The sequence below is a fragment of the Scyliorhinus torazame genome, chromosome 6, assembly GCF_047496885.1.
Source record: "Scyliorhinus torazame isolate Kashiwa2021f chromosome 6, sScyTor2.1, whole genome shotgun sequence".
In the NCBI taxonomy this organism is placed as follows: Eukaryota; Metazoa; Chordata; class Chondrichthyes; order Carcharhiniformes; family Scyliorhinidae; genus Scyliorhinus; species Scyliorhinus torazame.
This window is the reverse complement of record NC_092712.1, coordinates 96,983,513-97,001,248: the sequence shown is the minus strand read 5'-3', so window position 1 is coordinate 97,001,248 and position 17,736 is coordinate 96,983,513. Positions and strand designations below refer to the sequence as shown.

At 43.4% G+C, this 17,736-nt stretch overlaps 1 protein-coding gene across 24 annotated transcripts in view; it reads left to right on the top strand.

The window, feature by feature from the left end:
• mllt10 (MLLT10 histone lysine methyltransferase DOT1L cofactor) overlaps nucleotides 1-17,736 on the top strand; it is a 498,389-nt gene that overhangs the window by 21,975 nt on the left and 458,678 nt on the right. For 15 of the 24 annotated variants that reach the window (XM_072508516.1, XM_072508507.1, XM_072508512.1 and 12 more), the window contains one exon: nucleotides 875-984. The exons of the other annotated variants lie outside the window; for them this stretch is intronic. In XM_072508516.1, the coding sequence (XP_072364617.1) occupies nucleotides 875-984 (110 nt within the window). Of the gene's footprint in view, nucleotides 1-874; nucleotides 985-17,736 lie in introns of those variants that run through there. 24 annotated transcript variants of the gene reach the window in all.

Genomic DNA, 17,736 nt, shown 5'->3' with positions numbered 1-17,736 from the left:
AAACATTTTTATCTGTTTGCCTCAACTCAGTAATATATTTATCATTTTTGGTTTTCTTGTTGGGAAAGAAAGGATTGAGATTTAATTTGAATTACTAACTACTTTATCTGGTCGTAACTACTTAAAACTGTGTCAATGTGTGTTTGTATTTTAGGGTGTTATATTGGCATATTTATCGTACAAGAGCATGAAAGTTCAACTGAAAATTAAGCCGAGTACTTTGAAAACAAAATATTATCTATGGGAAAATGTATATAGCGTTATCACAATCACTGGAGAGAAGATTGTAATATTTGGATTTTCACTGTTATAAAAATATTAGTTACAGTTCTTTAAAGATTTGAAGAGTTTGTGATCAAAGTGATTACTATATAGTGGATCACTCTAGGCTAGAATTGTTTATGCCTGGTAGTTAACATTGCGGGAGGGGGATGGTGTTAGAAATTTGAACCATCTGGATGATTGTCAGGAATGCTGAGCTACAAGGTTCTTTGTTGGTCTTCCACCAGTGTTTCCCACGTGTGTCTGGCATAATGCCACGTAACAGCACAGTGCGTTTAATGTGTCATAGTCTTAGACTATTGGTTTGGAAACCCTACAAGCCAAGGAACTGACACATGCCAAGCTGCTCATTCAACGCATTCAGCACATTACTAGGATTTTCAAGCTCCGTGCCGGGATGCCTTTGGTCAATTTGATATGAATGTAATGCTATGTTTTCTTTAATTGCTCACAGACTGATTTAAGGAATTTTTTTCTTATAAACTGAATTGAAAAGATTTTGTTTTTGTACTTAACAGACAAAATCTAAACTTTGTGTGTGACTTTCTGTAGTTTATAATGTTTTTTTTGTTTTGTTTTGATTTATGTGCAGGTTGGGCCCATGTGGTTTGTGCACTTTATATTCCAGAAGTGCAGTTTGCAAATGTTACTACAATGGAACCCATTGTACTGCAGTACGTCCCCCATGAACGCTTCAACAAGGTAATTAAATTATTAAACCCAAACCAAAATTATACTAATTTTCAGATAGTTTGTAGTGAAAGCATTCAAATACGCACTTCCAACAAAATTGTTTCAGGCTTGGGTCTTGGGGATACCTATAAACACATCATCTTGCTACAGTAGCTAGTCTACTAGCTACATTTCCATTGTGTAATCTGTAGGAATATCTGATTAGATGCTTTTCCAGGATATGGCATCATCAAATCATAGAATAATAGAATCTCTACAGTGCGGAAGGAGGCCATTTGGTCCATTGAGTTTGCACCGACCCTCGGAAAGAAAGAGGCCCGATCCCCGTAACCTCACCTAACCTGTGCATCCCACGGGCAATTTTTTATCATGGCCAATCCACCTAACCTGCACATCTTTAGACTGGGAGGAAACCGGAGCACACGGAAGAAATCCACGCAGACATGAGAAAGAGCAAACTTCACACACACCAATCCACCTAACCTGCACATCTTTAGACTGTGGGAGGAAACTGGAGCACCCGGAAGAAATTCACGCAGACACGAGGAGAAAGTGCAAACTCCACACAAGACAGTGACCCAAGGCTGAAGTTGAATCTGGGTCCCTGGAGTTGTGAGGCTGCAGTGCTAACCATTGCATCACCATGCTGCATCATTTGCTCTGTATCATTACAAGTGGGCTTCCTGCTGATTCTAAATGTTAGCTCGAAACGGCCAATAGATATCCTCGCCCATTTGAAATTTCAGTTTGAAATCGGGCCTTTTAAGTAGCTTTCTGCAATGGTAGCAAAAATTTTGAATCACTTATTCTAACTGTTCTTAAATGTCTCTTTCCATATTATGCAGTGTAAGAAACAGAAGTTAGCAGATTCAAATTACCAGCCATACTACATTTCGCTCATGTATTGTACCTGGAGAAAACCCAGATGGGAACTCATTTTACAATTCTATTTTCACAAAACTAAACAGAGGGATTGTTTTTCGTCTGGATTAGTTTGCTCTTGAATATGCTTAAAATAATTTTGTCTACCGCCAAGAATTGATGGTTGATTAGTTATTAATTTGTCACCTCCAACAAATGTCCACCATTAAAATTGAAAGCAATGACTTATGAAGAACAAAGATACGTAGTACGTATAGTTACAGAGCAGTATGTTTCAGCTCAAATTAAGTTGTAGAGAGACAGCCAGATTGATTACAAATTAGATTGAGAAACCTCTGAAGTTCTGTTCTTTTCGAATGTTTCCTTTTTTTTCCTGAAACCAGACAATTGTCCATATATGGTGGTCATCAAATTCCAACATGGTATACGTTAAGTGAAAACAGAACTTGTTAGCTAAAACAGCCTGGCCTGCTAGAAATCAATCAATTCAACACTGATGTGATTGAATGTTCAATCTTGTTCAGTAGCAACATTAGGCAGTGCATTATCTTGCTAAGCCATGGAGTCCTGTATTTTTTAAAACATTAATTTTTCATGCATATTAATAAACAATTACATTTTTAAAAACAGCTTTACTTTTTAAATATTTAGTGTACCCAATTCTGTTTTTTTTCTAATTAAGGGGCAATTTTGCGTGGCCAATTCACCCACCTTGCACATCGTTTTGGGTTGTGGGGTGACACCCACACCGACATGGGGAGAATGTGCAACATTGGCAGTGATCCGGGACCAGGATCTAACCCGGGTCGTCGGCGCCGTGAGGCAGCAGTGCTGCCCAATTATTTTTTATTTTATTCTGTTTTCCAATTAAGGGGCAATTAGTGTGGCCAATCCACCTAACCTGCACATCTTTGGGTTGTGGGGTGAAACCCACGCAGACACGGGGAGAATGTGCAAACTCCATACGGACATTGACCCAGGGCCGGGATTCGAACCCCGGTCCTCAGCGCCATAGGCAGCAATTCTGAGGCAGCAGTGCTAACCACTGTGCTGCCCCAAAATGGCTTTACTTTTAAGTTTTTCTCTCATTTTATGACAGGATGCCTGCTATTAGTACACTGCTAATGCTATTCAGCTTCTTGTAACTCTCACTCCATTTGCTTTAGAGTGGAGTATGTACTTTCTATGGCTATGGGAAGGTAAATTGGCTATAAATCAAGATCTGTGAATTGCAACTTAAAGACTACATGATTGATTGTTTTTCTGTTCTGGCTGTAAAAATCTGCTCTGAAGTGTAATAAGGTGGAATTTATGGATGTGGAATTTTGAATTCCACTTTGCAAGATACAGCACCTTAAAATGTGTCACAACTAACCCAACTTTGCTGTGCTTTTTGGAGGGAGAGGAAAGAAGGTGATGCCCGAGAACCTAAGTGAGAGTCAGAATAGGTATCTGCTCTGCCAAATACACCTGAGCAGGGGAAGGGAAAGGAAGGTCAACTCAAATATTGCCGTGTGTCAAAGTGGCTTCAAAATGACATGGCTTAAATAGAATTCTGTTATCAAATCAACTATGGTAGTTTTAGGATCTCTTGGATCTTTTAGATTTCTTGGGAAAGAGATGAGGAGAAATTTCTTCACCCAGAGAGTGGTGAGTCTGTGGAATTCGTTACCACATTGTGTGTTTTCAGGAAGCAGTTAGATATCGCATTTGACCGTGTGGAGTTTGCACATTCTCCCCGTGTTTGCGTGGGTTTCGTCCCCACAACCCAAAGATGTGCAGGATAGGTGGATTGGCCACGTTAAATTGCCCCTTAATTGGAAAAAATGAATTGGGTACTCTAAATTTATTTTCAAAAAGGTATAGCACTTGGGGCAAAGGGGATCAAAGTATATGGGGGGAAAGGCGGGATTAGTTTATTGAGTTGCATGATCATAATGAATGGCGGAGCAGGCTCAAAGTGCTGAATGGCCTCCTCCAGCTCCTATTTTCTATGCTTCTATTTGGTCATTTAATACCTGAACCTGACTGGTATCTCTCGTCCAAAGCACTGTTGATTGACCCAACTTGTTTGGCAGATTGATGTAACCTAGACGGGTATATGTGTCATTGAGGCCTGAGAATCTTACTTAATCAACCAACGAAAACGCAAGAGTACAAAATCAAAAATGACACTCAACTCTAAAACAAAAACACAAAATTCAACTTAAAGAGACAAAGGTGACAATGTTCACCCCCACCCCAGAGTGAAACTCTGGTGAATCTGAAGCCCCAAATATAGCTACCAGTGGACATGGACTTAAAATCCACTTGGAGAATGTCCGAAATAGTGCTAAAAAGGAAAGCCCAGAAGCTGGCAAGTTTGGGGCAGGACCAATACACAAGTGTACGGTTAACTGGGGCATGTGAACAACGATCAGATCTGTCCTCCTCGTTTGGGAAGAACTCGCTCATCCTTGTCTTGGTCAAGTGCATCCTGTGTAACATTTTGAACTGAAGTAAGCTCAACTGGGCAGAAGAGGATGTGGAATTGACCCTGTAATGGGTCTCCCTCCAAACCTCACTAGAAGGTAAAAGACCCAGCCGACTCCATCTCTCCCTCGCTCCATTTAGTGGGGCGGGATCTGAACAGAGAATATAGCCATATAGGTCCGAAATTGATCCCTCGCCAGGCTTGACTCGAGGATAAAATCTTCTTTAACCAGGAACGGAAAACCTGATGAGAAAAGTTACAAACCTGAAAATAATGGAAGAGGCTAGAATTGGGTAGCTGAAACTTGTCAGCCCGCTCTCTAAAACTAGCAAACCTCCCCTCCACACATTAAGACCCCAAAATGCCCAAGTCCCTTTGCTTTCCAAGATTTAAATGATGGATCCAAACCAGAAGCGCCAGAACATGAGCAAGCAGCTTAACGTCCATGTTTAAAAGTGAGATGGGGTGGTATGAACCACACTTGGTTGGGTCCTTGTCCCTCAGGAAATAGAGGCTTGGGTGAGGGTTAGTTCAAAGTGTTACACAAGCTTATATCTAACAGCATCAGAGTTTTGGATGAGCTTAAGCATTTGGAGATTGGAAAACAGAAGGTTGGCCAAGTTTCAGCTGAAGATTAATTGAGATTGGTGGAGACCGGCAATGTTGCGGAGGTGGAAGTAGGCAGGCTTTGCATTGCGAGGTGATTTGGAGTTAGAAGTTGAGCTCGGGGTCAAAAATGATGCTAAGCGCTAGTTTAGATTTAGAATTTTTATCCATAAAATTCCTTGAACGTCTCCTCCCTCCCCAACAGCGCAACTTCCAACACTCGTACTCTATGTTCCCCCTAACTCTTGATCTCCAGTTTTATTCCACAACTGTGTCCTCCCCATCATTGCCAGCCATAGCTTCAGCTACACATGTCCTAGCTTGGAATCCTTTCCCTAAACATTGTTACCTCTCTCCTCTTTTAAGGTCACCCTCAAATAACTCTTTTAAAAAATAAATTTAGAGTACCCCATTCATTTTTTCCAAATAATGGGCAATTTAGCGTGGCCAATCCACCTAGACTGCACATCTTTGGGTTGTGGGGGCGAAACCCACGAAAACACGGGGAGAATGTACAAACCCCACACGGACAGTGACCCAGAGCCGGGATCGAACTGGGACCTCGGCGCCATGAGGCAGCAGGGCTAACCCACTGCGCCAAATTACTCTCTTTACCCAACCTTCTAGCCTCCATCCTAACGCCTCCTTCCTTGGCTTGGTTCCTACTTTTCTCTGATTACAGAGATCCCTCTCAAATATCCCAAGACAATTTCCAGTGTTCTTTTTTTAAAAAACAAAAACATTTTATTCTCCTTTTTCACATATTTTCTTCAAATTTACACCCACCAATAATCGTAACAAATACAATGTCAATCCCCAAAACTCTGATTTTGTTAGATATATGCTTAGAATAAACAAATATTTAGTAGTCAGCCTAAAATAGGCTCTTAAACAAAAAACTTAGTGAAAAATGATTAGTGCAGTCCTTTGCCTGTATCCCCAGTGTCACAGATGAAAGCACTGGATACCGCAAAGACTATGATGTGTACTGACAACATTCTGGTAATAGCAGTGAAGATTTGTGCTTTTCAGAATTCTGTGGTAACTCACTTCCTGACTCCCCAAAGGCTGTCTGTCATCTACTGGTCACATAGTGTATGGAATACTCTTCATATTTGCCAGGATGAACGCAACTCTAGCAACACTGAAGAAGCTCAATATCATTCAGGGCAAAGCAGTCTGTTAGATTTGCACCTCATCTACACCTTAAAACATTCACTCCTTCCACCACCGGCGCGCAGTGACAGCAGTGTGTACCATCTGCAAGATGCACTGCAGCAACTATAAATTCTATGATTCTAACTCGCCCAAGGATCCTTCGATAGCACCTTCCAAACCCATAACCTCTTACCACCTTGAAGGACAAGTGCAGCAGAACCATGAGAATGCTACCACACGCAAGTTCCTCTCCAAGTTTCACCATCTTGACTTGGGATTGCATTGCCATTTCTTCACTGTCAATGGGTAAGAATTCTGGAACTCCCTTTCTAACAGCACTGTGGCTGTTCTTAAACCACATGGGCTGCAGCAGTTCGAGAAGGCTGCTCACCACCACCTCGAGGACAATTAGGGATGAGGAATTATGACCTAGCCAGCGATACCCCACGTTGAGCTTATATCCCGAGAAGTCTCCAAACTCCCTAAGGATCTGCATGACCTCCCCCATCCCCTCCACCGGATCTGCAATGTACAGCAGCAGGTCATCCGCATACAGTAAGACACAATGCTCTCTCTCTCTCTCCCCCCCCCCCCCCCCCCCGAACCAATCCCCTCCAGTTTCTGGACTCCCTCAACGCCATGGCCAGCGGCTCAATCGCCAGGGCAAAGAGCAGGGGGGACAAAGGGCACCCCTGCTTCGTTCCATGGTACAACCTAAAATACCCTGGCTGCAGCCGGTTCGTCGATACACTCGCCACCGGGACCTCGTACAGTAATTTAACCCACCCTATGAACTCCTCCCCGAACCCAAATCTGCCTAACACCTCCCACAGGTACTCCGATTCCACTCGGTCAAAGGCCTTCTCCGCGTCCATTGCCGCTACCACTTCTGCATTTCCCCCCCCCTCCGAGGACATCATAATCACATTCAGGAGCCTCCGCACGTTCGTGTTCAGCTGCCTGCCCTAACCCCGTCTGGTCCACATGTATCACTGCCAGGACACAATCCTCAAACCTGGTGGCCAAAATTTTTGCCAACAGCTTGGCATCCACATTGAGGAGTGAAATCGGCTATAAAAGCCACACTGCAGCGGATAAGCGAGATCAAAGCCTGCGACATCGTCGGGGGAAGGATTCCCTTTTCCTTCGCCTCATTAAAGGTTCTCAGCAACAACGGGCCCAACAGCTCCGAGAACTTCCTGTAGAACTAAACGGGAACCCATCCGGCCCCGGGGCCTTGCCCGCCTGCATACTCCCCAACCCCTTAACTAGCTCCTCCATCTCGATCGGGGCCCCCAAACCCTCTACCCGCCCTTCCTCCATCCTTGGGAACCTCAGTTGGTCCAGGAACTGCCGCATCTCCGTATTACGGTGGCAGAAAGGACGTTTTATGAGGACACGTCTACTGAGGTAGTATGGGCTGAGGTTAGAAACAGGAAAGGAGAGGTCACCCTGTTAGGGGTTTTCTATAGGCCTGCGAAAAGTTCCAGAGATGTCGAGGAGAGGATTGCAAAGATGATTCTGGATAGGAGCGAAAGCAACAGGATAGTTGTTATGGGGGACTTTAACTTTCCAAATATTGACTGGAAAAGCTATAGTTCGAGTACATTAGATGGGTCTGTTTTTGTCCAATGTGTGCAGGATGGTTTCCTGACACAGTATGTAGATAGGCCAACGAGAGGCGAGGCCATATTGGATTTGGTACTGGGTAATGAACCAGGACAGGTGTTAGATTTGGAGGTAGGTGAGCACTTTGGTGATAGTGACCACAATTCGATTACGTTTACTTTAGTGATGGAAAGGGATAGGTATATACCGCAGGGCAAGAGTTATATCTGGGGGAAAGGCAATTATGATGCGATGAGGCAAGACTTAGGATACATCGGATGGAGAGGAAAACTGCAGGGGATGGGCACAATGGAAATGTGGAGCTTGTTCAAGGAACAGCTACTGCGTGTCCTTGATAAGTATGTACCTGTCCGGCAGGGAGGAAGTGGTCGAGCGAGGGAACCGTGGTTTACTAAAGCAGTCAAAACACTTGTCAAAGGAAGAAGGAGGCTTATGTAAAGATGAGACCTGAAGGTTCAGTTAGGGCGCTCGAGAGTTACAAGTTAGCTAGGAAGGACCTAAAGAGAGAGCTAAGAAGAGCCAAGTCTTTGGCAGATAGGATCAAGGATAACCCTAAAGCTTTCTATAGATATGTCAGGAATAAAAGAATGACTAGGGTAAGAGTAGGGCCAGTCAAGGACAGTAGTGGGAAGTTGTGCTTGGAGTCCGAGGAGATAGGAGAGGTGCTAAATGAATATTTTTCGTCAGTATTCACACAGGAAAAAGACAATGTTGTCGAGGAGAATACTGCGATTCAGACTACTAGACTAGAAGGGCTTGAGGTTCATAAGGAGGAGGTGTTAGCAATTCTGGAAAATGTGAAAATAGTTAAGTCACCTGTGCCGGATGGGATTTATCCTAGGCTTCTCTGGGAAGCTAGGGAGGAGATTGCTGAGTCTTTGGCTTCGATCTTTAAGTCATCTTTGTCTACAGGAATAGTGCCAGAAGACTGGAGGACAGCAAATGTTGTCCCCTTGTTCGAGAAGGGGAGTAGAGATAACCCCGGTAACTATAGACCAGTGAGCCTTACTTCTGTTGTGGGCAAAATCTTGGAAAGGTTTATAAGAGATAGGATGTATAATCATCTGGAAAGGAATAATTTGATTAGAGATAGTCAACACGGTTTTGTGAAGGGTAGGTCGTGCCTCACAAACCTTGTAGAGTTCTTTGAGAAGGTGACCAAACAGGTGGATGAGGGTAAAGCAGTTTATGTGGTGTATATGGATTTAAGTCAAGTGTTTGATAAGGTTCCCCATGGTAGGCTACTGCAGAAAATACGGAGGCATGGGATTCAGGGTGATTTAGCAGTTTGGATCAGAAATTGGCTAGCTGGAAGAAGACAAAAGGTGGTGGTTGATGGGAAATGTTCAGACTGGAGTCCAGTTACCAGTGGTGTACCACAAGGATCTGTTTTGGGGCCACTGCTGTTTGTCATTTTTATAAATGACCTGGAGGAGGGCGTAGAAGGATGGGTGAGTAAATTTGCAGATGACACTAAAGTCGGTGGAGTTGTGGACAGTATGGAAGGATGTTACAAGTTACAGAGGGACATAGATAAGCTGCAGCGCTGGGCTGAGAGGTGGCAAATGGAGTTTAATGCAGAAAAGTGTGAGGTGATTCATTTTGGAAGGAATAACAGCAAGACAGAGTACTGGGCTAATGGTAAGATTCTTGGCAGTGTGGATGAGCAGAGAGATCTCGGTGTTCATGTACATAGATTCCTGAAAGTTGCCACCCAGGTTGAGAGGGTTGTTAAGAAGGAGTACGGTGTGTTAGCTTTTATTGGTCGAGGGATTGAGTTTAGGAGCCATGAGGTCATGTTGCAGCTATACAACACTGGTGCGGCCGCATTTGAAGTATTGCGTGCAATTCTGGTCGCCGCATTATAGGAAGGATGTGGAAGCATTGGAAAGGGTGCAGAGGAGATTTACCAGAATGTTGCCTGGTTTGGAGGGAAGATCTTATGAGGAAAGGCTGAGGGACTTGAGGCTGTTTTCGTTAGAGAGAAGAAGGTTAAGAGCTGACTTAATTGAGGCATACAAGATGATCAGAGGATTGGATAGGGTGGACAGTGACAGCCTTTTTCCTCGGATGGTGATGTCGAGCACGAGGGGACTACCTTTAAATTGAGGCGAGATAGATATAAGACAGATGTCAGAGGTAGGTTCTTTACTCGGAGAGTCGTAAGGGCGTGGAATGCCCTGCCTGCAACAGTAGTGGACTCGCCAACACTAAGGACATTCAAATGGTCATTGGATAGACATATGGACGATAAGGGACTAGTGTAGATGGGCTTTAGAGTGGTTTCACAGGTCGGCGCAACATCGAGGGCCGAAGGGCCTGTACTGCACTGAAAAACAAAAGTCCCTAAAGACCTCGTTTATTTTAGCTTGACTCCGCACCGTGTTCCCCGCTCTATCTCTGACTCCCCCAATCTTCCTAGCTGCCTCTCTCCTCTGCAGCTGATGCGCCAACATCTGACTCGCCTTCTCCCCATACTCATACACTGCTCCCTGTACCCTCCTCCACTGGGCCTCAGCTTTCCCCGTAATCAGCAAGTCAAACTCTTCCCCCCCCCCCCCCCCCCCCCCCCCAGCAGCCCCTCTTCGGGGGATTCAGTGTATCTCCTATCCACCCAGTATCTCCCCCACCAATCTCATCCTCTCCCTCTTCTCCCTATGAGCCCTGATTGAAATGAGCTCCCCCCTGACCACTGCCTTCAGCGCCTCCCAAATCACACTCACCGACTCCTCCCCATTATCATTGGCCTCCACATATTTTTGGATGCACCTCCGAACCTGCCCACAAACCTCCTCCTCCGCCAGCAGTCCCACATCCATTCTTCCTCCTCGACCTATTCTCCAGGTCCTCTAACTTCTCCTGCCATTTTTTATGCAGCGCCTCGTGCGCTTCCACCTTGACAGCCAGCCCCAGGATCTCATACTCATTATCAGAGGCCTTCTGCTGCACCTCCTTTATTGCCACCCCTGCATCTTCTGGGTCTCCACCAGCCTTTCAATCAACGCCTTCATAGGGGCAACATCTCCGCCTTCAATTACGCGAAGCAGCTTCCCAAAAACTCCTGCTGCTCCCGAGACCACTGAGCCCACGCTGCCTGGTCCCCGCCCGCCGCCATCTTGCTTTTTCGTGCCCGTTCTCTCTTCTCTAGTGCCACTTTTTGACTGCTCAGCTCCTGGCCCACTCCATACAGAGCTGGGGGAACCTCACTGCTTCCTTCCCACACCGGGACTCATCGTCCAAGTGCCGCTAGATCTCCTTAAAAGGGCCCAAAGGTCCGTCTTGGCGGGAGCTGCCGACCGTGCGACCTACCCAGGCATAGCCGCAACCAGAAGTCCCATCAGATGCTCTTTCAGAGGGTCAGTGCAAACCTATTGGACCCAATGGCTTCCTTCTGCACTGTAGGGAATCTATGGGACATGTTTTAAAAATTAGAAATTAATAAAGTCGTCGGGCACGAGTTTTTGAACATGGATAATAACCTTTTGGAATAAGTTACCAGGCAGGCCTTTGAAGTTCAGAATATAAATAGATCTAAGAGGTCCTAATGTATGTTTCCAAAGAGAGAACGGGCCACACCTTGTGTATTGTGTGCAGTTTTGGTCTCCTGGTTTGAGGAAGGACATTCTTGCTATTGAGGGTGTCCAGCGAAGGTTCACCAGACTAATTCCCGGTATGGCAGGACTGACATATGAAGAAAGACTGGATCGACTGGGCTTGTACTCACTGGAGTTAGAAGAATGAGTGGGGATCTCATCGAAACATATAAAATCCTGATGGGACTGGACAGGTTAAATGCGGGATATTGGAGACGTCCATAACTAGGGGTCACAGCTTAAGAATAAGGGGCAAGCCACTCAGGACTGAGATGAGGAAGAACTTCTGAGTTGTGAACTTGTGGAATTTTCTACCACAGAAAGCTATTGGGGCAAGTTTGTTGGATATATTCAAGGGTGAGCTGGACGTGGCATTTGCGGCTAAAGGGACCAAGGGGTATGGAGAGAAAGCGGGTGTGGGATACTGAATTTGCATGTTCAGCCATGATCATATTGACTGGTGGTGTAGGCTTGAAGGGCCGGATGGCCTACTCCTGCACCTATTTCCTATGTTTCTGTAGTAAATTTGGAGTTGAAATCAAATGAAATGGACGTTTAGGCCCTTTTGGTCTTTTCCTGTTCCTTTTTGTCATTCAATACATAACTCTGCAGCAGTACTACCTAATTCTGTCTGCACAGTTGCGTGTTTCGAACTTGCTATCAAAATTGTTATCAAATTAAATATATTATGTAGGTACTGTAGAAGGCCTGTTAACTACAGTTAAGTGATTAAATTATCATGAAAGTAAGCATTTTGTTGCAAAATGATTAATCTACTGTATTAGGTTTAATTTACAGCCTAGATTTAAGAAATTTGTTATAAAAATGGTGTTCATATTCATAACAATGATTTTGAAACATCAACATTTCAAATCTGTTCTGTGTGCTTGGAAAATGAACTGTCAATCTTAATATTTTTCTGTTTATTTTAACCTTGTAAACTACAGCAGTTCCAGTTTCAACACAAAATCATAGCTTGGTCTGCTTTTGAGAGAGACCTTCATCAAAAGTCTCCAGATTCATTGAAAGATAATAAAAAAAAAAAAAAAAAAATTAAATTTAAAGTGCCCAATTTTTTCCCCCAATTAAGGGCCAATTTAGAGTGGCCAATTCACCCACCCTGCGCATTTTTGGGTTGTGGGGGTGAGACCTGGGATCAAACCCAGGTCCTTGCTACCGCTAGGTAGCACTGCTAACCACTACATGTCTCGCTCTCTCTTCTTCCTCTTCTTCTTCTCTCTCTCTTTCCCCCCCCCCCCCCCAATTGAACGATAATTGACCTGAATTGTTCACTCTCTCCTCTCCACAGATGCTGACTGACCTGTTGAATATTCCATTCTTATCCCATGTTCATGGTAGTTTCATATAACAACTAACCACAGCGCTGCATCAGTAGAATTAGGGACTTTTAAAAAGTTTTTCTCTTTTATAGGTCTTCAAGGTCCACTACTTGCTGTTCTGTGGCAGAGAGGATAGGCAGTTTTTGGCCAGTGACTGCCTTTAATCTGGCTGTTTAAAAATGCTTAATATGACTTGCATTTTTGAATATTAAGATTTTCTTCCTTTCCCTAATTTGAGTAACAGCTCACCTTGGTGGTACAATTGTATGCTTCTGGGAAAGAGTCTTGCCACCCTGAGATGTTTAGCGTTCAGTGAGTAGGATGATGTTGGAAAAGGCAAATAAGTAATCAAGAGTAAAAATAATTAACTGGAAGAGGGCCGGCTTCAATTGGACAAGAACAGAGCTGGGCCAGTTGGACTGGAGTTAAAGGTTGGCGAGAAAAACTGTAGCCGCACATGGACTACCTTCAAAACCGAAATGGTCCGGACACAGTCAAGTTATACTCCCTTAAAAGGCAAAGGTAGGACAAACAAATCCTGAGCTCCTTAGATGAAAAAGGAGATAACGTTTAAAATCGAGAAGAAAAGTGTGCATATAACCAGGTGTAAGGTAGAAAATACAGTTGAAAACCAAGAGGAATACAGAAGGTTCTGATGGGAGATTAAAAACCTCATCAGAAAAGCAAAGAGGGATTATGAGATAAGATTGGCAGCCAACATGAAGGGAAATTCTGAATTATTCTATAGACCGAGAAATAGTAAAAAAGTTGTAAAAGGCAGATTAGGGACCTCAAAGGGAATTTACACACTGAGGCTGGGGGCATGGCTGGGGTATTAAATGAATACTTTACATATTTCTTTACCAAGAAGGTAGATGCTACCTGGGACATGGTGACAGATGAAGGAACTCTTCCTCGAAGGGTTCAAAATTGAACAGAATGTTGAATAGACTGTTGGTACTGAAAGTTGACAAAGCACCTAGATCAGATGAGGTACATCCAAGGGTATTGAAGGAAGTGATGATGAAAATTGTGGGGCGCTGGCCATAACCTTCCAGTCTTCTCTCGACTTGGGGAAGGTCTGGTGAATTGCAAATGTTATATTCTCTTGTTCAGAAAAGGTTGTAAAGATTGCCCCAGCAATTGCAGGCCAATCAGTTTAACATCAGTGGTGGGCAAGCTTCTAGAAACAATCATTCGAGATAGCATTGGTAGTCACAAGAAAAATCTGTGTTGATTGGGAAGAAGGGGAAATCTTTCTTAACTAAGTTTTACTGGAGTTTTTTGAGGAACTAACCAAAAGGGTCAATGAGGCTGTTGATGTGTATAAGGCCCTTCAGAAGGCATTTGATACAGGGCAACAAAACAGAATGGTGAGCAAAGCTATAGCTCATGGAATAAAGGGGCAGTAAGAATGTAGATACAAAGCTGGCTGAATAATAGGAAGCAGAGAGTAATGGTCAATGGATGTTTTTCAGGCTTGAGGAAGGTTTGTAGTGGTGTAACCCAGGGGTCTGTATTGGGACCCTTGCTTTGCCTGATATATATTAATGATCAAGCTCTTGGTGTGCAGGAGAAAATTTCAAAGTTTGTGGATGACACAAAACTTCAAGTATTGTAAACTGAGGAGGACAGTATAGAACTGCAAAAGTGTATTGACCAGTTGGCGGAGGGGGGCAGATAAAGTTCAATATGGAGAAGTGTGAGGTGATACATTTGCCTGGGGTGAGCACAGTAAGAAGTCTTACAACACCAGGTTAAAATCCAACAGGTTTGTTTCAAACACTTGGGAAGGAGCAGTGCTCCGAAAGCTAGTGTTTGAAACAAACCTGTTGGACTTTAACCTGGTGTTGTAAGACTTCTTACTGTGATACATTTTGTTAGTGAGAAAATGGAGAGACAACATAAAATAAGGTGTAAAATTCTTAAGGGGTTGCAGGAGCAGAGGAATCTAGGTGTATATGTGCACAGATCATTGAAGGTGGCAGGACAGGTGGAGAGAGCAGTTAATAAAGCATAATGAACTCTAGGCTTTATTATTGGAGGCACATAGTACAAGGAGGTTATGCTGAACTGTAAGACACCGATTAGACATCAGCTGGAATATTGTGTACGTTTCTGGGCGCCACACTACAGGAAGGATGTGAATTCATTGCAGAGAGTGCAGAAAAGGTTTACAAGACTGGTTCCACGGTTGAGGAAGTTCAATTAATTGGAGGATAGATTGGAGAAGTTGGGACTGTTCTCCTTTGAGAGAAAAATGGCTAGGAGGAGATTTGAGAGAAAAAAAGGCGAGGAGGAGATTTGAGACGTTCAAAATCATGAGGGGCTGAATGGAGTGGATGGGGCAAAACTGTTCCCGCTCGTAAAAGGTTCAAGAACAAAAGGGCACAGATTTAAAGTGATTTGCAAATGAAGCAATTTTGATAGTAGAAAAATGTTTTCGTTTTCGCACAATAAGTGAAGCATAAGTAACGAAAGTTAGAAAATCTGCCATTTCATTCTTTCACATGATGCAGTCATTGCTGGTTAGAAGGGCATTTGTTGCCTATTTCTAGTTGCTCTTGAGAGGCGACGGTGAGCCGCTACCTTGAACTGCTGCAATCTGTGTGATGTAGGTACATTCACAGTGCTGTTGGAAGGGAGTTCCAGGATTTTGACCCAGCGAGAGGAAGGACTGGCAATATAGTTCCAAGCCAGGATGGTGTCTTGTTTGGAGGGTTGCATGTAGGCCATGGTGTTCCCTTTTGCTATTTATGGATTTTGATTGCATTTGACCCCAAATGTTTGGTCCCTGAAAGATTTTTAAAATTTGTGCATTGGTAAAATAGTGCCTTTCATGGAGGCATCTGATACAGGATTCCTCTGTTTTCATATGGTGCAGACAGGCAAACAAAACCTATCAAATGAGTAGCAGGACAGTTTTAAAAAAACCATTTAGAGTACCCAATTAATTTTTTCCAATTAAGGGTCTATTTAGTGAGGCCAATCCACTTTCCCTCCACATCTTTGGGTTGTTGGGGCAAAACTCATGCAAACACGGGTAGAATGTGCAAGCTCCACACGGACAGTGACCCAGAGCCGGGATCGAACCTGGGACCTCGGCGCAGTGAGGCAGCTGTGCTAACCACTGTGCCACGGTGCTGGCCCTCCCGTGTAGCAGGACAGTTATCTGTTGCCAATTAAATAAATAATTGAATTCAAGTGCAATGTTCTTAACTAGTTATTTTTATTTCTGTCCGATTATTGTGCCCCTTTTCTGAAAATACTAGCTAAATCTTGCTGGAGTAAGGTTTCATGGGTGTCAGAACACTGGTTCCACGTTCAACTTACTGTTCTTAATGTATGAACTCTGACAATATTCACAGGTTTCTGGATTATGGAAGGATTCCAATTGATTCCAATTCTGTTCTCATCTACATTTCAGCAAGACAATGGGAGTGGAAAACCTAGCTGATTTGACAAGATTTATTTATTATTTGTTTTATAAATTTAGAGCACCCAATTTATTTTTTCCAATTAAGGGGCAACTTAGCATGACCAATCCACCTGCCCTGCACATCCTTTGGGGTTGTGGGAGCGAAACCCCCGCAAACACTGGGAGAATGTGCAAACTCCACACGGACAGGGATCGAACCTGTGACCTTGGCGCCGTGAGGCAGCAGTGCTAACCACTGCGCCACCATGCTGCCCCGTTTGAGAAGATTTATACATAAACCATAAAAGTGAGGAAGTTTACTGCAGCTAAAGGAATGCTGTTCAGATCTTGTTTGTAGGTTCACATCTTGGGAAGGATAGTACTATTATTGGTGAAAGGCTAGCATTTAAAGAAAATTGTTAAATTTGTGTTATATTCCTAGTAGATGAAGAAATTGAAGAGTGATGTAACTGAGGTTACTAAAATAATGAACAAACTTGAGCAGGTACGTGCAACACGGTGGCGCAGTGGTTAGCTCTGCTGCCGCATGGTGCCGAGGACCTGGGTTCGCTCCCGGCCCTGGGTCACTGCAATGTGGAGTTTGCACATACTCCCCATGTCTCCATCGGTTTCAATCCCACAACCCAAAAAGATGTGCAGGGTAGGTGAATTGGCCATGCTAAATTGCCCCTTAATTGGAAAAAAAGAATTGGATACTCTAAATTTAAAAAAACAACTTGAACAGGTAGACGCAGAACAATCCTTGCCTGCTGGGACATCTAAAATGAAGGGATTTTATATTGAAATTCAGACAAAGCTAGCTAAAAATAAATCCAGAAACAAAGTTGTTCATGAAAAGGGTTGTGACAATATGAATTGCATTTTCCCAGCAGGCCATAATGACATAACCCACTGGTGTTTAAAAAGGATGCAGATTCTTGGAGGCTTTTGAACTTTCTCTAAAAATTAATGTGTAGTAAATTTTTAAAGAAGTTACAGGGAAGGACAATATCTTAACTGCTGAGCAATTTTGTATGCATTGGTCACAAGATTTAAAATGATCCTCAATGGTTAAGTGACCCTGGAATACAGATGGGAGAATGATGAAGCTGGGTATTCGTTCAAAGTTTTAAACTAACCTTGGAGACAAAAAAGCAATAACTGGATTAGCAGGAGCTACTGAGAACCCATTCAGAGAAATTAATGCAATTGCAATATACAAACTTTGTAAGACATAAGAAACTAAGTATGAATTGGCCATTTGATCCTTCAAGTCTGCTCCACCTTTCAACAAGGCTTTGGGTTTTCGACCTCAACTCTACCTTCCAGCACTATTCATGTAATCCCTTAATTCCCCAAATACCCAAAAGTCTATTAACTTCTGCTTGAACATATGTAATGACTGTACATCCATAGCTCTCCAGGGTTGAGAATTTCCAAAAAGCATACACCGCCGTTAGTGAACAATTTCCTTATGCCAGTCTCCAAAGGCAAACCTCTTGTTCTGAAACTGTGAATTCTACATTCCTCACACGGGAAATATTTTCGCAGCATTCACCCTGTCATGTCCTAAAGAATTTTATATGTTTACATCTGATTGCCTTTCCTTCTAAAGTCCAGGCAATATGGGCCCAATCTCTCCTCAAATAATAATCTTTATTA